The 23,206-nt window shown below is 34.8% G+C and overlaps 1 protein-coding gene across 11 annotated transcripts in view; it reads right to left on the reverse strand.

Moving 5' to 3' along the window:
- LOC136033020 (uncharacterized) overlaps positions 1-23,206 on the reverse strand; it is a 408,980-nt gene that overhangs the window by 162,006 nt on the left and 223,768 nt on the right. For all 11 annotated transcript variants that reach the window (XM_065713569.1, XM_065713568.1, XM_065713566.1 and 8 more), the window contains 2 exons: positions 4,946-5,019; positions 3,522-3,583 (listed from right to left, as the gene is read on the reverse strand). In XM_065713569.1, coding sequence (XP_065569641.1) covers positions 3,522-3,583; positions 4,946-5,019 — 136 coding nt within the window. The remainder of the gene's footprint in view (positions 1-3,521; positions 3,584-4,945; positions 5,020-23,206) is intronic.

Genomic DNA, 23,206 nt, shown 5'->3' on the forward strand with positions numbered 1-23,206 from the left:
AATTTGCTGGTGACATGACTCCCCACAGCCTCGAGGCAAGGGTTGTAACTTGTGCAATTTGCCCATTGTTGGCACATGAGATTTATTGTTGGGAAATGGGGGAATCTTTTATCCTGGGTTGATCCAAAAGGCCAAAGTTTTTAAGGTAAGACTTTACGGAATGCTGGATTAAATTAATAGACATTTTATGCATCCACACTATTAAAAGGAAGTATCTGCAATATCTTAAAAATAGCTAAGGGGGTTCAACTTGAAACTTTTGGGGGTACTGCAACTACCACTAATGCAATTTCGACTTACGGTTACTACGATTACATGTAACCGCGACTACTTGCAACTACGGACTAATTGTGACTGCGATTGTGACTGCAATAAATTGTGACTGTGACTTTTTCAACCAAACCTATTTGTGACTATGACTACAACTATTTGTAACTATGACTGGGTCAACTTGAAATCTGCAAATGTGACTACTTGCAAGGGTAACTACTTGCGATTGCGACGCTGATATGGGGACTACCTGCTACCTTTTGTGATTGCGGCTACTACTACTGCTGCTCCAATTTCGACTGTGATTTCGACTGCTTCTACTACGGCAACTGCAGCTGCAACTGCTACTACTTCTACTGCTACTATTGGACTAAATGATGAAGGATTAGGTGGTAAATATCCTGACAAGTAAAATGTCAAATTGACATTAGAATTTACTGTAAGTATGTGCAGATCGGTATAAGACAGAAAAGACACTTCTCTTCCTAAATAAGAGACAAGTATACATTTTTTCCTTATAGCATGTATTCTCATATTTAAGAGTCATGACATTCTTTACATTTATTTCCTGTCAAAGTATTCTTTCTTGTTAGAAAGCTTTATTTGTCAATGTTAATGCTTATGCTAAATTTTGTAAACTGTAGACTGTTAGGTTTTTGTGTTTCAAATGCACTATGCTACATTGTAGCCTGTGCCTTAAACCCGTTACTAAAGTGAACTTAAAATGGTGTGTCCAAATAAGGTTCTCGAAACTATCTAAAATTGACTTACCTTTTTCACCATATGGGCTGGGAAATAGACAAAATAAAGCACAAATCTTTTGTTTTGAGAAGTGTAGGCAACATTTTTTTCATAGACAAAACACCCACTATAAGGTATACATTATGTATTTTTTTTGCTAGTAATTAAACTTCAGTCCAAACTAGGCAAAGGAAATTTGTGATTTTTTTTTTCATCGGCATCCTGACATAAGATTACTCAGAGATATAAGGTAAACATTAATCCTCTGTCCTTTCTAGTTTTTCAGAGCCACAGACACAAGACAAAAAATTTTTTGATTCACAAAATTGTAATTTTGAATTTTATTTATGATCTTAAAAAGAAAAACAGCATCGACACCGTGTGAAGTATGGGGGGTTGTGGAGCAGCACTGTCGACAATATATCTGTTGAGAAACTCTGTCTAACGTGTGTTTTGAAACTACAAAACTTTAAAAATAAGTTTTATGGATACAGAGCAATGATGAAGTTGATCCAATGAAGGCTGATTCTTATGGATACATATTTCAAAAGGTTTATGTTTTCATTCTCAATATGACGGCTCTGGATGATTTTTTTGTGAATACAGACTGCCCTTAAAGTTTGTGGTTTAGATAAAATAAAATAAAATTTATTTCTAAAATATGAACATAGCGTAAAATTAATCATTAACAATAAGCTCATATAAGAAAAAATTGAACATCGTCTTCCCCGTAAGCCTCTATGGCCAGGAAAAAAGGGGAGAAAATAACAACACACAAGAAAAAAAAATACCAAATCTACTAATATATTCCTTATCATTTTACACGATATCAGAGGGTTGAAGTCAGACATCACCAATGAAGTTTAAGGAATATGTAGATAGTCGGAAGAGCGGACATGATAAATCGATTGATCAGAAATAAAACATATATTATTGCATAGGAAAGCAGGAAGGTGACCATGCGACTATAGAAACGTGAAAAAAGCATACGACTGAAAATCTAGAGAATTTACATCAAGCAAGGCTTTGGATGAAACACGGTTAGTTTCCTGAATAATGGTCCTTGTTTTATTATAAAGCTCAAAAAGTGACTTCAGTGACGAAGGAAAGGTTGACATCCAGATAAGACAACATGAAACATAAGACTGAACTAGACTGTACAAAAAGATTCTAAGAGTTGACCCTTGAAATATGCAAATCAGCTTTCAAAGGACTCCAAGATTCTAGGAGACTTTTATTTTGATCAGGTCAATACGATATTAAGATGAAAGATCTTCAACTATCAGGATACCTACGAATCAAATGTAATGGTCCTTAGCTCTCCTTAGTGAACCTCTTGATACATGTATTTCATTAACGCCCGGGCAAGCACTAGAGACTCTTGAAAAAATGAGAAAATATGACTTTCCTATATTTAAAGCAAGGTTATTTAAATCAAGGCACTTGGTAACTCTTTCGAAACGGCCGATATTTCTTATAACAGATCAGACTTAAGTTATACCGGTTGTATCAAGAATACTATCATCAGTTAAAGCAATAAATGCATCTGGAAAAGATAAGCCCTTTACACAGTTGTAACCTCAAAGATCTAATGCACTGAATCCCCAAAGCTTCAGCAGTGGTGGGAAGACTAAGTGCCCTCTGGAGGAAACCTTCTATCAGCCGTAAGACCAAGATGTGCATATACAATGCTTCGGTGGGATCCTTGCTTCTTCACGGAGCCAAAACCTGGCCAGCCTCTCAGTCTGTACTGAGCACCGTAAATATAGCCCAAACAAAATATCTTCGCCACATTGAAGGGCTACACTGCCACGATTTTGTTAGCAATGAGAACCTCCTGGCATTAACTGCTCAAACGCCATTCTCAGTCCAACTCGCCCAGCGAACACTACGTTTGTCCGGACATATACTTCGAATGCCCCCCAACACTCCTGCACGAAAAATTTTCAATTTTGATCCCGTGCTGCATGGCGGGAAACGCCCAAGAGGTCGTCATCCAACCAGATGGAAGGACACTGCAGGTGCCTTCTTAGCCATGGCAAATATTCAAGAGGATACCCACATCCTTGCAAGAGACCGGTCCGAATAGAGGTGCCATGTAGCATCACTCTCGACGCCGGAAGCATTTTGGCAGGAGTATTAAGTCAAGTAAGTCAAGTTTTCACTGTTGCTGATTTAAAAAGACTAATACAAAATCGTAGACCTTGAATTTTTAACTGCACTGATTTACATGCATTAAAAATAGTTTTGGCCTCGCGAAAGACCTTGCGGAACGCCAAACTCTGTTTCAAAAAAGTTGCAAAAGAGCGGATCAACCGATGTGAGTCGACCAGAAAAATAAAAATAAACCAAGAATAAATAGTGCCTTGGTAAGGACGATAAGAGGCACCTTTGCCTAAATAGGAAAACTAACCTCTTGTGGAGCTGTTTTTTATCACTTGCCGGTTTGAGTCAACTAAAGGCGCAATTATAACCCTGGTTAAAGTAGGGCATGGTAAATTATTTCTTACCTTGCTTGAGAGAACCCCAAAGTGAACATTGTTGCTGATGAAGTCTCAATCGTGTCATTTAGCTAAAAGACAAAGAATGAAATCATTAGGCTATCTTATTGGTAGATAAATGAAATAGCATATCTTATTTGGAAAAGATTTCGAGTGAAAAATGCAAAACTATAGTCATATGCTTATCATGATGGAAGGGGAAAGGTTTCTTCCAGGTGTCAAAATCTGTCGTAATAATTCATGCACCCTAAAAAAAATGGACAAATGTGGACTTGAAAGAATTTTCTGGCGTGAACAAGTCACATTTGATGATACGCGCGATATGCTGTTGGATGGTAGACAAAAGAGAAACTAAAAAAAAAGAGTTTTTTAAGTCAAGAATCGATACAATCTGTTTCTTCGCAACTTTTTTTGGATTCACGCAAGGTTTATTTGACTCTATCTAAATGTATAATTGATTTCCTTCGTTAAAACCTATATGTGATTTTCCATATTTGCGTTCAGGGAAAATGTATCGACCTTTTTTTGGTGTAATTTGGGCCAAAACAAATTTTTGTTAAATCTTACATTTCCCTTGGCCCAAGGACTTATGACTTAGGTTCAAAAGGGTTAAAAACAACACGTTTTTTGAGTCGAACTGTTTTGGAAAGAATCGAAACTTTTTTTTCTGTTTTTTATCCTGCAGCGACTTCCTTTTTGCCAAAGAAATTCAAATTAAAAGTTTTCAGATGACATAAAAAAAGGTTTTTGTTCCTTTGCGCCCCGGTTTTGAAAGCCTTTGTCCCAAAATCAGTTTTCTTTTTGTACATTAGACTCCTCCTGGCCCAAGGAACTATGACTGATAGTTTATAACTGATCAGGGACAGTTTCAGACTTATTTTTAGACCCCATTCCAGCTGAATGGGTGATTCTCTTAGCCAATAGAAAATTTCCGAGATGTTAAAGCTAACCTCGCATCTACAATAACATCTTCCCCCCTTTTTCCTCAATAAAATCTATATGTAAGCAATAGGTTTATTTGTATAATTTAATGCTATTAACCCGAGGGCCATGGCGTTCTTTTCATCCCTAGAGGCATATTTATTGGGCCAGTCGATTATTTTGCAAAAATGATACCTCAAATTTTCCACAAGATTTTATTGGAGTTTACAGGAGAGGATAGCAAAAAGGGCATGAGAAGAGCACTACCTGCCTTCTAACCGCTTTTGACCTTTAGAATGAGTATTAGAGCTCTTAATTTCCAATTACGTCACTTCTTCCATACAAAGTTGTCGGAGGATGAAAAACAACAACAAAAGAATATTGAAGGCACACAGTTCTTTACAAAGGATTATGGTTCCTTAAAGTGCTTTACGAAATTTGCCGGAAACTGAAGCGTTTCCTTTTACCTCGCTATTAACGACAATAAAAACATGAAAAATAGGTGTAATTACCTCAATGATCACTTGTTCCAAGTTAATCGCTGTCATTTTATTGATGCCAACACTGCATACGATTCCACTGGAGCCTGAAATAGAAGAGAATCATTCTCATGTGTATTTGGTCTAGGTGATAGCGAGGGCGGTTAAGAGTGGACACTGAGTCCTGGGGCAAATTTGATTCCTATTTTCTCACTTTTCTTATTTTTTCGTTTGTAGCACTGCGAATGCCAATGAATATAAAAAAGGATTATTTTTCTTAAAATAGAACATACACGCAAAGATTACCAAGGTTGCCTTTCACGGCAAAAACACACACACACACACACACATATATATATATATATATATATATATATATATATATATATATATATATATATATATATATATATATATATATATATATATATATATATATATATATATATATATATATCTATATATATAAAAATAAGTTGTCTGTCTGTGGATGGATCAGGTGACGTCACCTGAAAAAACTGGATCAGGTGACGTCAAAACTGAAAAAACTAAAAAAAGGCAAAAACTACAAAAAAAACTAAAAACTAATAAAAAAAATAAAAAAGCTAAAAAACTAAAAAAAACTAAAAAAAGGCAAAAACTACAAAAAAAACTAAAAACTAATAAAAAAGCTAAAAAACTAAAAAAACTAAAAAAAAGGCAAAAACTACAAAAAACTAAAAACTAATAAAAAAAATAAAAAAGCTAAAAAACTAAAAAAACTAAAAAAAGGTAAAAAACTAAAAAAACTAAAAACTAAAAAAAAGGAAAAAACTGAAAAATAAGCTAAAATAAAGGTAAAAACCAATAAAAAACTAAAAAAAAAACTGAAAAAACTAAAAAAAAGGCAAAAACTACAAAAAAACTAAAAACTAATAAAAAAAGTAAAAAAGCTAAAAAACTAAAAAAACTAAAAAAAACTAAAAAAAGGTAAAAAACTAAAAAAAAAATAAAAACTAAAAAAAGGAAAAAACTGAAAAATAAGCTAAAATAAAGGTAAAAACCAATAAAAAACTAAAAAGAAAAAAAGGAAAAAACTAAAAAAAATTTTCATCTAAAAAACTAAAAAAAACTAAAAAAGGTAAAAACTAAAAGAACTAAAAAAGAAAAAAATAAATGACGACACTCAAAGAGAAAGCGACCAGGACAAAAGGAATGTTCGATTAGCAATCAACAAAGCACCGGGACACAGGGAGTATAAATGACGACCAGGACATAAGTAAAAAAAAAAACTAACAAAACTAAAAAGAAAGTAAAAACTACAAAAAAACTAAAAAGAAAAAAACTAAAAAAAGGCAAAAACTACAAAAAAAACTAAAAACTAATAAAAAAGCTAAAAAACTAAAAAAACTAAAAAAAGGCAAAAACTACAAAAAAAACTAAAAACTAATAAAAAAAATAAAAAAGCTAAAAAACTAAAAAAACTAAAAAAACTAAAAAAAGATAAAAAACTAAAAAAACTAAAAACTAAAAAAAACTAAAAAAAAGGAAAAAACTGAAAAATAAGCTAAAATAAAGGTAAAAACCAATAAAAAACTAAAAAAAAAACTGAAAAAACTAAAAAAAGGCAAAAACTACAAAAAAAACTAAAAACTAATAAAAAAAGTAAAAAAGCTAAAAAACTAAAAAAAATAAAAAAACTAAAAAAAGGTAAAAAACTAAAAAAAATAAAAAATAAAAAAAAACTAAAAAAAAAGGAAAAAACTGAAAAATAAGCTAAAATAAAGGTAAAAACCAATAAAAAACTAAAAAGAAAAAAAGGAAAAAACTAAAAAAAATTTTCATCTAAAAATAAAAAAAACTAAAAAAGGTAAAAACTAAAAGAACTAAAAAAGAAAAAAATAAATGACGACACTCAAAGAGAAAGCGACCAGGACAAAAGGAATGTTCGATTAGCAATCAACAAAGCACCGGGACACAGGGAGTATAAATGACGACCAGGACATAAGTAAAAAAAAAAAACTAACAAAACTAAAAAGAAGGTAAAAACTACAAAAAAACTAAAAAGAAAAAAAAACTAAAAACTAATAAAAAAACTAAAAAATCTAAAAATCTAAATAAACTAAAAAAGAAAAAAAAAAGGAAAAAAATAAAGGAGAAAAACAAAACTAAAAAACGAATGTATATACAGACCGGGACACCGGGATACAAATGACGACCGGGACACAGGGAATATAAATGACGACCGGGACACAGGGACACAACTACAACGGGGACACCGGGGGAAACAGGGGGATATAAATGACGACCGGGACACCGGGACAGGGAATGGTCGATTAGCAATCACCATCAACAAAGCTCAAGGGCAATCATTAGAATCATGAGGTATAGATCTGAATACAGATTGTTTTCCCATGGACCATTATATGTTGCATGTTCAAGAGTCGGTAAACCTGACAATCTATTTATATGCAAAGACAATGGGACAGCAAAGAATGTTGTATATTCGCAAGTTTTACGTAGTTAAAACCATATATATATATATATATATATATATATATATATATATATATATATATATATATATATATATATCTATATTCACAGGTGGGACATAGGGACACAACTACAATGGCGCGTAACTATTATGGCGCGTAACGACTTACGCGCGCGGGGGGGCTTGGGGGGGGGGCGCGAAGCGCCCCCACCAACTAGGTGTTGGGGTGGCGCGAAGCGCCACCCCAACAGCTAGTATATATATATATATATACATATCTATACATATATAAATAAGTTGTCTGTGTGCGTGTGTGTCGAGTGACGTCATGTTTGTGTGTCGACTGACGTCATGTTTGTCGACTGACGTCATTATAAGGATTGAGCTGTATGCGTCATGAAGTTGTTTGTCGACTGACGTCATGTTTGTCAACTGATGAAATTACATACCGGGACACAAATGACGACCGGGACACAGGGAATATAAATGACGACCGGGAACCTCAAAGAGTAATTACAGACTGGGACACCCGGACACAAATCACGACCGGGACACAGGGAATATAAATGACGACCGGGACACAGGGACACAACTACAACGGGGACGCCGGGGGCACAGGCGGGATATATAAATGACGACCGGGACACAGGGATTGTTCGAATACAAATTACAGACCGGGACACTGGGACACAAATGGCGACCGGGACACCGGGACACAGGGAATATAAATGACGACCGGGACACTCAAAGAGAAATTACAAACTGGGACACCGGGACACAAATGAGGACCGGGACACAGGGAATATAAATGACGACCGGGACACAGGGACATATCATTAGAATAATGAGGTATAGATCTGAATACGGGTTGTTTTTCCCATGGACAATTATATGTTGCATGTTCAAGAGTCAGTAAACCTGACAATCTATTTATATATTCGCATGTTTCACGTAGTTAAAAACATCTATATATATATATATATATATATATATATATATATATATATATATATATATATATATATATATATATATATATATATATATATATATATATATATATATATATATATATTAATTTATGCTAAACAATAAAAGAAAGTCACCTAGTTGCATAATTAATACATGAAGAATTTGGCAATATAAAAGAGAATGTTTCATCTCAATAAAAATAAAAAAGAAAACCATTTGATCAACGGTATGTATACCAAATAATAAGTTTTAAAAATTTTATAATTGGAGAAGATGTTGGAACGTGACTATATTACATATATGATTCTAATGGTCCTCTTTTGAACACATTGTACTGTTCTTTAGTGAGAATAATGTAAGAAACTTTTTCCAAAATAATAAGTTTTTCGAAAAAAAGTAAAGAGCCATATTAAAAGAAATGAGCAGAAATAATGTAAAAGAATATTACATGTTTAAAACTACCACAAATAAACGTCAATAGGACACCCCCCAAAAAAGAAATTAAAATAAATAACCAATTCAACCTCAAAGCAGACAGAAACTAAGATAAGTGGGAAAGACACCCCCATGCCTTTTGAAGACCAATAAATAAATAACACTTAACTGAGAACAATCCTTACTTCCAGGTGAATATTCCTGTATCTCATAAAAGAGAAAGAAACAAAACATCTTAACCAAGATTAATAAATAAAATAACAAAATAATGTGGATTGACAGCATAGTATACACATACCGATATTCATTCCTCGAAGTCTTAAAAATTTCAGATTTATTAAAAGTTTAAAAAATGTAAACATTTTAAATTTATTTCGTATTCAGTAAAGTTCAACCTTTATTCTGGTCTTCAGAAGGCATGGGAGATGTCAGCCCCACTCATCTTATTTTCTGCTCGTTTTGATTTTGACTTGGTTATTTGTTGTGATTTCTGTTCGTTTTTGGTTTGCATTTATTTATTGATAGTGGTTTGTGGTAGTTTTATGCTTAGAAAATTTTTGGATTTCATTCCTGTTCAATCTTGGTTTAATGTAGCTCTTTATTTTTTTTTTGAAAAGCCTATTTCGTGGAAAAAGTTTTTTCTACATCAATTTCTGTTCGTATTTTAGTCAAATAGTTTTTTTTTATTAGAAAAAAAGAAGAGTTTTAATCGTTTTGTTTTTTTTCTATATGAACCCAAGGTTTTTCTAACTATTTATAGGTCGGAGAAAATTTTCAACAATTTTAACGTCCTTTATTTTGTTTTATGTTTTTTGGAAATCTAGATACGCATGGTAATATATAATTTAGTTTTAAATCTACTCAAGCTTTCCTGAAAAAAGAACCCAATAACATTCCCAAAAATAGTATCTAGCTATTTTGAAAACCTGAATACATATACAGTATTTTGATTTGGTTCAATTTTAAGAACAGAAGTAGCGATAGTAGTTAGCCCTGAAATATCCAATTTAATACCCTCTGTCACTCTTGAGGTATTGCTGAGACGTCTTATTTAAAAAACCCATACACATAGTGTCTTTTGATTTTCTTTTAAAGCAGCATAAACTGTTCCTAAAAGTTCTTATTTATGCACTATTCTAGGGTATAGGCTATATTCTATACCCTAAAACCCCAGCAGAAGTAATAGTAGGAATGGTTTTAGTCTAGCACAAAATCCCCTCCTCATGCTCTGATAGTTTCCACTTAATACTTTAAGCCAGTTCTGAAATATTTCTTATACGTCCAGTCGATAGCCTGCCTACACACAATATGTTCTGATCTAGCCTAAAATCCCTCTCAACAATCCCTGAAAGTTCCGCATTAATACAATAAGCCTTAGTAATATAAGTACTAACAGTATTATAAAACCTCAGACTATGTTTTTTTTCTAAGACCACACTGCCTTTTTTGGACGAACAAATCAAAGTTCAAACAAGGATAAGTCCTTTTATTATACAGTGAAAACAGATTCAAATATCTGGATATGAAAATATCAAGACTTTGAATGAACCCTGTTAATGAACCCTCTAAAATAGATTCGGTGAATGTACCGGAAACTCTTTGTGACCCAGTGACCCAAAAGAATTCTTTTCTGTACAAATGTGTTTGTTTTAATTGTGATGCTTTAGTTTTTCTGCTAATGATGACCACTGGTGTATGTGGTAAAAATATCTAGATTTTGTGCATTTGTTTTCACTGTATAATAAAAGCACTTATTTCCGTTTGAACTTCAATCTGTTAGTACTAACAACAGTAGTCGTAACATTACTACTACTAGAGTAAAGTGCAAATAGTATTTTTTTACCCCTCAACATGCTATGAAAGTCTTAACATAATGTTATGTTAACAATATTACTAACATAATGAAATTCAAACATAGTATTGTAGTATTATCAAGGAGCGTTTCCTGATTTACACCTGATATAGTCATTTTACAGCCTGAACACATACAATGCGCTTCAGTTCAATTAAACATATCCCCAACATTATCTGAAAAGTTTTCCTTCATACCCTTAGCCCTGACAGTAGTATTAGTAGTAATAGTAGTAAGAGTAGTAGGTTTTGTATACGTATAGTACCTTCTGGCTGATTCGTAACGCCCCTTAACATGCACTCAAAGTTTCAACTTAACACTCTAAGCTGTTCTAAAGATATAGTTGTTACGACCTTTTAATAACCTGCATCCACATAGATTGTTACAATTTATTTCAGTAGCCTCTTCAGCATTCACTGTAACTTTCGCTATAGTACCCCTAGCCCCAGCAGTACTAGCGGCGATAATTGTAGCAGTAGTTGCATCAGTAGCAGTCATACAGCAGCAGTCATAGTAGTAGCAGTAGTAGCAGTTTTAGTAGTAGTTGTTGTATTAAAAGTTGTAGTTGTAGTGTTAGTAATTGTAGTAGTATGGACATTTTGCGTATTGTCTACTTCAATATCCCCTTTAATGTGTCCTTAAAGTTTAAACTTAATACCTCAGACCGTTCTTGGGGTGCTGCTGATATGTCCTTTTGACAACCTGCTTTTAGACAGTGTGTTTCTATTTATGTAAGCATCTCCCTAAACATTCCTTGAATGTTTGAGCTTCCCACCCTTAGCTTCAGTGATAGTAATCGTAGCATTAAAGGTAATAGTAGTAGAAAAAGAAGCATTAGTAGTAGTAGTAACAATATGCACAGAATGCCTTTTGGTTAATTCAACATCCCTCGCTCGACGCCTTGAAAGTTTCAACTTAACACTCTAAGCTATTCCTGAAATATTTTTCATACATTCTTTTGTCAACCTGAATACAAACTGTGTTTTTTAATTTACTTCAACATCCCCTAAATATTCCCTGAAAGTTTCACCTATCCTTCTCCTCAGCGGAAAGATTAGTGGTGTCAGTCGCATTAGCAGCAATAATGGGCACATGGAAATAGTTCCTTTTAATTAATTCAAGATTCCCCCAAGCATGCCTTTGTTCAATTGGCCATCTCCCTCCTCATTCCCTTGAAGTTCCAACTAAATACACTCAGTCATCCTTAAATTTTTAATTTGTAACAACCTTTACACACATGAAATGTTTTGATTTAGTTTAACAATGGCCTCAACATTCTCTGAAAGATTATATTGGATGCACTTAGTTTTTTTTAACATCAAAGGCCAAATATGCCCTCTTTCCCAATAAGAAATACCATATATAAACAATAGGGAAACTGCATAAACTACAGCCTTTGATATGAGGGCTGTGGGGGTTGATATCGACAACTTCCTGTCTCCAATACAACCAGTTTTTACCCTTAAAATGGCACTAGAACTTTTAATTTCCAATAAAATGAGCTCTTTCAAAAGTGTCCATGATATTGCTGTGCTGCTTCTGATATTGCTTATATGCCCTTTTGATAACCTGCATGCATAAACTTTTTTTTCATTTAATTAGCCCCCCACTCTTATGTTTTCCATAAAATCCTCATTTAATAGCCTCATTAGTTACAGTAACCGTAGTAGTAGTAGTATACAAATATTCCCTTTTGGTCATTTTAAAACCTGCCACAATATACCCTCAAATTTCAATCTTAATAATGTAAGCCGGTCCTGAAATGTTGCTGTTACACCCTTTTGATAGAGGTTGTGTGCTCATTCTTAGTTCAACAGTGCTTTACATTTCACAAAGTTTTTGCCTCAATACATTTAGCTTTAGTAGCAATAGTACCAGTAGTAAATTGTAATTACAGTTGTAGCAGTAGCAGTAAAATTAGTAGTAGCTTTACCTTAAGTAGCAGAAGTAACAATGGTAATAGCAGTAACAGTAGTAGGAGTAGCAGCAGTAACACCATTAGTAGTAGTAGCAGCAGTAGCAGCAGCAGAACTAGTATTAGTATAAGTAGTAGTAGTAGTAGTAGTAGTAGTAGTAGTAGTAGAAGTATTAGTAGTTGTACTAGTAGAGTAGTAATAGTAGTAGTAGTAGTAATAGTAGTATCAGCAGTAGTAGTAGTGGTAGCAGAAGTAATCGTAGTTGGATGCAAGTATTACCTTTTGGTTAGTTCAACATCCCCTACAAGACTCTTCTTCTTGATGTCCTGGAGGTTTCAGTTTGATACGGTATGCCGTTCCATTGATATTGCTAATACACCCTTTTGACAATCTGTATGCACATAATATGTTTTGTTTAGTTTAACTTTTGCCGTCAGGATATCCTTAAATTTTCACTTCAATACCCTTAGCCTTGGTTATAATCGCCAAATAAGTAGTAGTTTGAGTGGTAGTAGTGGTGGTAGTAGTAGCAGTAGTAATAGTAGCAGTAGTATTAGCGGGCAAATATTGCCTTTTTGTTCAATTGATCATGGTCAATTGATAATCCCCTTATCCTTTCCTGAAAGTTCCAAAATAATACATTCATTCATTCCTGAATTAAACCTGTTTGATAACCCATACGCAAATAATGGGTTTTGATTCAGTTCAACACTCCCCTCGACATTCTATTAAAGGTTAATGCGAATTCTATTCGTCTTTTTAAACTCTAAAGGCCAAATGTGCCCATCTTTCTAAATAATAAATACTATATGTAATTAATGAATGAATTTCATAACGTAGATCCCTTCCCCAAGGGCTGTGGGGGAGTGTCGGTATCCCCAGAGACATAGTTACTGAACCTTTGAACTCTGTCGAATACTGTTGAATAACGTGGGTATCTGAAAAGTTTGATTCGATGTTTTTGAGGAATTGATAGCATTGAGAGGGGGCGGGATACCCCCCAATCACTTTTGACTCTTAGAAAGGGCACTAGAACTTTCAATTTCCAACCAAACAAGCTGAAATGAAAGTTTCTACGAAATTTTTTCAATACGAAGGAACTTGTTCAATAAAAAAAATACTTTTAGCCCACATTGCTATTTACTTAGGAAGCCCTATTGCGCTGCCTAAGACTATATTATCAGAAAAAACGTACTTGTTATAAAGTAAGGTATTTGTTTGGGCAGTGGTGGGTATCGTATGTGATAAAGTAAGGTATACCTTACTTTATTTGATGTTATTTGTACTTTATTGTACTTTATTTTTACTTATATAGTTACTTTATTTGTACTTTTTTATGTACTTTATTTGATGTACTTTACTTGATGTTGTAACCAGTTTGGGTACGAAACGTGTACTACCTGTGGGAGAGTAAGTGCAAAACTATTCGACCCTTGGGTACCACAACCTCTGTCACCACTTATAAACATGTCCTTGCAGGGGAGAGGGTCTTCCTGTGGATAATACAGTGATGGTAATTTTCAACACTCTATTCTTAACCCAATTTGGATTCGGAGAAAAATAATCTAATACAGTCGTAGAAAATAACTCATTTTTATTACCAGTGTCAATTACAAATATCAATTCTGAATTCTACATCAACAATCTAACTTAAAAGCATATGTACAGACAAAAGGTAATGTCACCTCGTTTACTATCACGTGATGCGGTGGGCCAATAAAGTGCATTGAGATGCACAATTGAACTTGCTTTATGCGTAAATTATTTTTCAGTGGAAAGACTTAGCTAGATAAAAATAGAATTTTAAACTAATGTCTTCCATGTTGCGACATTAGTATTCTAAAATAGGCTAGCCTCTCCGAGTTCTTAACTTGTAAATTTAAATTATATTATAGGTAGAAGATCTTTGTAAAAGAGACGGACATTTATCTAATAAAAATGGGAGATTGAATCCACAGGGTTTTGCAGAAGGATTAACAAGAATTTTCTGGCTCTCACAAAATTTACATTCAAGAAAAGCGAAAAATTTGGACTCTGGCATATAAGATGATGCTGGACGTCAAGAAGGAGGGGATAAACTAGCCTTTTTAACATTCAGCTATTAAACTAAGTCCACGTTGGAATCCGACTTTCCCTATGGAAAAATTTAAAATCAATCATAACAAAAAATACAAGTGTCCTCGAAAATGATTGGGGTACAGGGAAATCAGCTAAAAATATGAGCGAACCATGAATCAATTTATCCTGGCTCCCATCCCATGGAATAATGGAATGAATTATGGACGTCGATACCAACTGAAGATGAAACTTGTTTATACAGCTCAAGGAATAAGGTTTGGAGGAAATAAGGTGTAGATTCCAATTTAGAGTAAGGACAGTGAATGAGATTGTCCGGTAAAGGTTTGGACGAAATATGAAATGACTAGTAATGGAAGAAAGTATGGCCTGATGCCCAAGACTGGAAATGACGGTTAATCCGGAAAAATTAGAAGAAATGAGGTATTTTTAACTTACGAACGGGTGATCGGATCTTAATTAAATTTGATATTTAGAAGGATATCGTGTCTCAAAGTTCTTATTTTAAATCCCGACCGGATCCGGTGACATTGGGGGGGAGTTTGAGGGAAACCTAAAATCTTGGAAAACACTTAGAGTGGAGGAATCGGGATGAAACTTGGTAGGAAAAGTAAGCACAAGTCCTAGATTCATGATTGACATAACCGGAATGGCTCGGCTCTCTTTGGGGGAGTTGGGGCGAGGGTTAATTCTAAAAAAACAACAAAAATAAGGTGTTTTTAACTTACGAAAGACCGATCGGATCTTAATGAAATGTCATATTTAAAAGGACCTCGTAACCCAGATATCTGATTTTAAATCCCGAACGGATCCAGTGTCATTGGGGGAGCTAGGGAGGGGACCGGAAATCCTGGAAAACGCTTAGAGTGGAGACATCAGGATGAAACTTGGTGGGAAGAATAAGCACAAGTCCTAGATATATGACTGACATAACCGGAGAACATCCACCCCCTTTGGGGGATTGAAGGGGGACGTAATTCGAAAAAATTAGGAAAAATGAGATATTTGTAACTTACAAACGGCTGATCAGATCCTAATGAAATTTGATATTTAGAAGGATCTTGTGCTTCGCAGCTCTCGTTTTAAATCACGACCACATCTGGTGACATTAGGGGGTTTTAGGGGGAAACCGAAAATCTTAGAAAACGTGAAAATTGAGGTATCTTTATCATACGAATGGGTGATCAGATCTTAATGAAATTTGATATATAGAAAGATCTTATGTCTCAGATACTCTATTTTAATTCAAATCGAATCCGGGGACATAGGGTGTTGGAGGGGGTAAGAGAAATCTTGGAAACTGGAAACCTTAGAAAACACTTAAAGTGGAGAGATCGGGATGAAACTTGATGGGAAGAATAAGCACAAGTTCTAGATACGTGATTGACATAATTGGAACGGATCCGCTCTCTTTGGAGGAGTTTGGGGGATTTCCAGTGCTTTGACGAGTTTGGTGTTTCTGGATGTGCTATGAGGATGAAAATTGGTAAGCTTGTCAGGGACCTGCACAAATTGACTTGATAACAGTCATTTTCCCGATTCGACCATTTGGGGGGCTGGAGGGAGAGAAAAAATTGAAAAAATCAGGTATTTTTAACTTATGAATGGGTGATCGGATCTTAATGAAATTTGATATTTAGATGGACCTCTTGCCTCAGAGCTCTTAGATCGAATCCCGACCGTATCCGTTGACATTGGGGGAGACAGAGGGGGAAACGGGAAATCTTGGAAAACGATTAGAGTGGAGAGATCGGGATGAAACTTGGTGGGAAGAATAAGCAGAAATCCAAGATACGTGATTGACATAACCGGACAAAATCCGCTCTATTTGGGGGACTTTGGGGGAATTTGCAATAATTCGAAAAATTGAGGTATTTTGAATTTCAGAACGGGTGACCGGATCTCAATGAAATTTGATATTTAGAAGGGACTCTTGTCTAAGAGCTCCTTTTTAAATCCCGACCAGATCTGGTGACATTTGGGGGAGTTGGAGGGGGAAACCAGAAATCTTAGAAAATGCTTAGAGTGGAGAGATCGAGATGAAACTTGGTGGGTAGAATAAAGAAATGTCTTAGATATGTGATTGACGTAACCGGACTGGATCCGATCCCTTTGGTGGAGTTAGGGGGTCCAGTGCTTTAGCGAGTTCGGTTTTTCTGGACGTGCTAGGACAATGAAAATTGGTAGGCGTGTCAGAGACCTGCACAAATTGACTTGATAAAGTCATTTTCCCCGATTCGACCATTTGAGGGCTGAAGGGGAAGGAAAAATTGGAAAAAATGTAGCATTTTTGACTTACGAGTGGGTGATCGGATCTTAATGGATTTTTATATTTAGAAGAACCTCTTGTCTCAGAGCTCTTATTTTAAATCCCAACCGGAATTAAGCCACTGATTTTTCTCTTAAATCAATCTGTTTATTCTTTGAATTTTGCTAGAGCTCATGCCATATGAGCTCTTGGCTCTTCTGTCTTCCGACCTCGTCACGAGTGCCATATGAGCTCTTAGCTCTCGTTTCTATTAAACCAGGACTACTCGACATTTTTTCGGGAACGAACGAACGATTAACTTTTCGGTGCCTCATATTTTATATATGTGTCTTGAAGTTCATTAAGTTTCCCAAAAAACAATTTCACAAGTCTCATTTTCTATATAAGTTGGCACAGTCACTTCCACCTCATATCCTACCGGATTATCAACATTTCGAACTAGAATACATTGGATTTCCTTTTTAGACAACACAGCTTTTACCCTATGGCTCATGGGTTTCTCCACCTCCCCTCCTAGTAAACAAAGTCGCATGCCTTTGAATTCATTGTTTGATGTATCTTATTTCCTGTTATTCGATCATTAAAAAACTAGTCTGACGGTCCGATGGCCAAAACGTTGCTTGTGATAAAAAATTATTCTTCGGAATCTCTTTGCGCGCTTTCTCTTCATCTACCTCTCTTCGGGCTTCCTAAGCCGTTTCCTTCTCCTCTCTTCGTTCCCTAGCCTCTCTTTCTTTCTTCATGAAATTATGAGAAATTGTTTTGTCCCTGTTCTCTACCCCCTTGATCTCGCTTTTCATGTGCCTCTCTATAGGCCTCTTTTGCTGTGCTTGATCTGTGTGTGTCCAGAAGTTGGACATTTTCTTGCTAAAATGGCATTTTGTCTCTTTAAAATATAATTTAAGTCTCAACTAAATACGAAAATTAGCACAAAATTTGTCAGTAATATCGCCTAATCAATTAATCAACCGTGGCGAATTCAGCTATTGCCATAAAGCATAAGTGACGATACGCAACATACTATTTCAAATTTTAAGCGACAAGCAATACAGTATTTGAACAATCTTTGAAATATCAAATTAAATTAGCGCTACAAACAATTCTTCGAAGAGTGATATAAATCTTCGAAAGACCAAATTAGAAGGGTTTGGGTGGGCGAGAATGACTGAAGAAACACGCAAATATTCTACTGATAGATTAGCTGGACTTAAAAATCACAAGGGAAAACCACCCTGCGACACAAGCCACGCATCCACCCAGTTACTGGTTATTCCAAATATAATAGGAACCTAAGCAGATCACGCCAACAAGGATAGTCGTATCTTACATTTCAGCCAAAATTGCGCAAAAACTGAATTTTCGCTAATTTGCCCTATCAATAATCTCGTAACCTTGAACAATGAAAATTATCTCGAAGTCTACTAAATCCACTTAAACTACAATTCAATTTAACTGTCTCTTTATTGTTTCCTACCCTGTAATATTTTTTCTAATACGGAGAGATTCAACAACCGTATTAATTCATATCAAAACTCAATTTTTCAGTTAGTGCAAACTTGTTTCTCCGAACATGCAGTTTGTCGAGATTCCAATTAATCGCGTGCTTCGCAACCTCTGTAGTGTCGTGTAAATTTTTCTTTTATTTAAAAAAGTATATAAAACTAGGCGCAGGCCCAGTAAATTTCCCCAAGGCGTAAATATCTTTTGTGGCTTCAACACACTAAAAACAAAAATTAATTTTTGATTCGCGGTTATCTTTGTAGGCTACATCTGTAGGCTATTATTTTATAGGCTAAAAACTTATATTATTGCTGATTTACAATTTGCATTTTATAGCTGAAATCTTAGGAAAACGCGAGTCATCTCACTACCAATGTTTAGATAGTGTCCTTCTTTTTGCTGTCACCAGTACAAGGTTTGGCGGTGCCAGTGTACGGGGCACAGTGCCACCAATACCAATAATGGCCTCCACTAGAATATGGCATCATGGATCGAGTAGTCACGCGGGTTCTACGAATTCTTCCATCACTGGTATTTTAACCAGTTTCAGCGCGGCACATTTACTACCTGTAAGGGGAGTGAGCGCCATACGATTTGGCCCAAGGTGCCACTGCCAAGACCTGCGTCACTTGGAGGTGGAGGTTCACTTGGAGGTGAACGGGTCTTTCGATGGTTACTGCAATGACGACAATTCTCAATACTTTCTTCCTAATCCCACCAGGATTCAGAAAAAATAAGCTAATGCAGTCATAGGAAATAACTCACTTTTATGACCAATGTCAACTCCAAATATGAACTCAGAATTCTACACACGAACTAACTTAAAAGTATCCATACAGATAAAAGGTAAGGCCATCCTTTACCATCCTTTACCATCACGTGATGCGGTGGGCCAATAAAATATATTGAGATTTCAAAATTGAACTTTCTTTATGCATAAATTATTTTTTAACAGCGAAACTTAGCTAGATAAAAATAATACTTCAAAGCATTTTCTTCCCTGTTGCGAACTTTATACACTGAAACAGGGTATCCTCTCAGAGCTTCTAACTTGTAAAAATAAAATTATCTTGTGGGTGGATCAAACAGTTCGTGGTAACGAACTGTAGTAAGGAGCGACCCGGCTCAATAGTAACCAAAACTCTAAAAAATTGAATTTTGATATCAATAGCTACATCAAAAGAATCGAATTTTAATGCTGATTTTAAATATATAAGTTTCATCAAGTTTAGTCTTACCCATCAAAAGTTACGAGCCTGAGAAAATTTGCCTTATTTAAGAAAATAGGGGGAAACACCCCCTAAAAGTCGTAGAATCTTAACAAAAATGACACCATCAGATTCAGCGTATCAGAGAACTATACTGTAGAAGTTTCAAGCTCCCTACAAAAATGTGGAATTTTGTATTTTTTGCCAGAAGACAAATCACGGGTGCGTGTTTATTTGTTTGTTTGTTTGTTTTTTGTTTTTTTCCCAGGGGTCATCGTATCGACCAAGTGGTCCTAGAATTTCGCAAGAGGGCTCATTTTAACGGAAATGAAAAGTTCTAGTGCCCTTTTTAAGTGACCAAAAAAATTGGAGGGCATCTAGGCCCCCTCCCACGCTCATTTTTTCTCAAAGTCAACGGATCAAAACACGAATCAAAATTGTTCAGAATAGTCGAAAACCATAATAACTATGTCTTTGGGGATGACTTACTCTCCCACAATCCCTGGGGGAGGGGCTGCAAGTTACAAACTTTGACCAGTGTTTACATATAGTAATGATTATTGGGAAGTGTACAGACGTTTTCAGGGGGATTTTATTTCGTTTGGGGGTGGGGCTGAGGGGAGGGGGCTATGTTGGAGGATCTTTCCTTGGAGGAATCTGTCATGGGGGAAAAAAATTCAAGGAAAAGGGCGCATGATTTTCTAGCATTACTATAAGAAAACAATGAAAAATAAACATGAAAACATTTTTTTTCAAATGAAAGAAAGGAGTAGCATTGAAACTTAAAACGAACAGAGATTATTACGCATATGAGGGGTTCTAAAAATACTTTAGCATAAAGAGCGAGGTATTTAGGAGGAGATAAATATCTCGCTCTTTATGCTAAAGTATTTTTAGTAATTTCAACTATTTATTCTACGGCCTTTCTGATTCAGGGGTCATTGTTAAAGAATTGGGACAAAACTTAAGATTTAGTGTAAAGAGCGAGGTATTAACAAGGGTACAAACCCCCTCATATACATAATAAAAATATAAGATTATGAAAGTTTGTTACGTAAGTTAATTCTTAAGTTACGTATATTTTTTACTAATAAAAACGTTCGTTAAAAATTAAAAGTTCTAGTTGCCTTTTTAAGTAACCAAAAATTGGAGGGCAACTAGGCCTCCTTCTCCACCCCTTATTTCTCAAAATCGTCTGATCAAAACTATAAGAAAGCCATTTAGCCAAAAAAAGAATTAATATACAAATTTCATTTTAATAATTTATGTGCGGAGAGCCAAAGCCAAACATGCATTAATTTAAAAACGTCCAGAAATTAAATAAAAAAAAACTAATTTTTTTAGCTGAAAGTAAGGAGCGACACTAAAACTTAAAACGAACAGAAATTACTCCGTATATAAAATGGGTTGTCCCCTCCGCAATCCCTCGCTCTTTACGCTAAAGTTTGACTCTTTGCCACAATTCTACTTTTTAAAACAATTAAAAGCTTTAGCGTAAAGAGCGAGGGATTTCGGAGGGGACAACCCATTTTATATACGGAGTAATTTCTGTTCGTTTTAAGTTTTAATATCGCTCCCTACTTTCAGCTAAAAAAATTAGTTTTTTTTATTTAATCTATGGAAAAAGGAAAAGGGATACTTTTCTGATAAATTAGGGGCATGGGCCCCAACATAGCTTTAGCCAAATAAAGCATAAAATCCACGTTTAAGATGCTATGAGAAACCGATTTTGGAACGTAAAAGCTTGGAATGGAAAGTAACCGAATTTTTCCCGGTAGTTGTAGCTGAAGTTAAGAAAAACAGCAAAAAAGGAGTGATGTTTTGAAAATTAATGATTAAAATCGTTGAAATTTGTTGGTTAATGAATTTATCTGTACCCACATCTCTATTTATATTACTAGTCATAGGCGTAATTATGTATTTCGGAAGCTAAGAAATGAAATTAACATTATCCTAACAGTTTTTTTTTTCAAATTATACTTTTGGTTTGAATACTACAGCTAAAATTTTGTTCTCAAAATTGTATGATAGTAGCTTTATTCTACTTTTTACTTTCTATTCCGTGGAAGGAAGAAGTCATCAGGAGCTTCGAAATAGAATATTTTTCAATTATAAAATAATAAGAAAACAATCAGCGTTTCATCAAAAGTTGACTCATAAAATAAAATACGTCCAAACCGTTAAAAATGGCTGCTACTAGTACTTGGTTTTTGGGCATATTCACTCTGCTGTCCTTTCTCGGTCTCGCTGTTTCATCTTCTACCGCTTGATGCTGTTTCATCTGCTACCCCTTGATTCTGAGAAATCTCTACAATTTTCACAATACACAGCAAAGTAGCAAATTCAAAAAAAAACTCCTATTTATTTTCTTTTTTATTCAACAAGTGGACACCCCGAAATATCCACTTAGTTATATCCATAGGCTTCAATGGTATCCTACTTATGGTTTCCAGCCCCTTCGCTTTACCAGCGGTACAAGAAAAAGCCATTTTAGGTGCAAGAAAAATTTATAAGAAGCATGTAGATTTGAGTAGCAACTTTTAAATGAGACATTTAATATCTCTGTAGAATCTTGTAGTAGCCTGGTAGCCTTGGTAGGGAAAAAGGGCAAAAGAGGTGACAAGTGACTGTTATCCGTGCAGAAAAAGTGTTTCCTTGATTTACAGGAAGTTGGACTCAAAAGTTCCATTCGTGGGTTTTGACCATGGTGATACTGATGATGCACTTTCCGTTTTGATCCCCCAACACTTTTGAGGAATTTTAAGATCTTCTTAGAAATCCCTGAAGATGTGTTTTCGCCATAAGCTTTTACTAATGAGACAAACCCATATATTAGTTGTCAACTCAAAACTAAGCTTAAACGGAAGATTTTTCGCACTAGACACTTTTTTTCCAAACCTGTCTTTAAATTTTTGATTACTATGGGCTATTGTTTGTTCTTTACTAGCTTGTAGCTATTACTGCAAGATGATTAAATATTGTCTATCTATTAAAAACTCACTACACTTTTCACTGAATTTACGCTTTGGTCTTCAGTTTTTGTTTTCAGATATGCAATCAATATAATGAAAACTTATCTATTATCCTGATGATGGGTTTGATGGGTTTAATGTTGCTTACAGTTGACTTGTGAATGGACTATTGCTTTAGGGAAAAAAAAATTACTGACAAGAAGATTTAGTTGGTGGGCCGATATCGTAGATGGGGATGACACCCCGAAAAAGCAAAAAATTCTTATGAAAATTTACACCATTAAATTCAGCTTATTAGAGAATCTTATTGTAAAGGTTTCAAAGGCCTATCTATAAAGCGCAAAAGTTTGTATTCGTTTCGAGAAGCATGATCGCGGCTAAGTGTTTATGCGTTTATTTGTTTTTTACCTCAGCGGTTTTTGTTTGCGACCCAAAACAACAAGGTTGGCAAAACAGACTGCCGATAAGGTATTGAGCTAAAATTCTAAGACATTTACCCAATTCAAAATTATCGAAAACTATATGTTGAATTTCCTATATATATATATATATATATATATATATATATATATATATATATATATATATATATATATATATATATATATATATATAAAT

The sequence above is a fragment of the Artemia franciscana genome, chromosome 11 (genome assembly GCF_032884065.1).
Source record: "Artemia franciscana chromosome 11, ASM3288406v1, whole genome shotgun sequence".
Taxonomy (NCBI): domain Eukaryota; kingdom Metazoa; phylum Arthropoda; class Branchiopoda; order Anostraca; family Artemiidae; genus Artemia; species Artemia franciscana.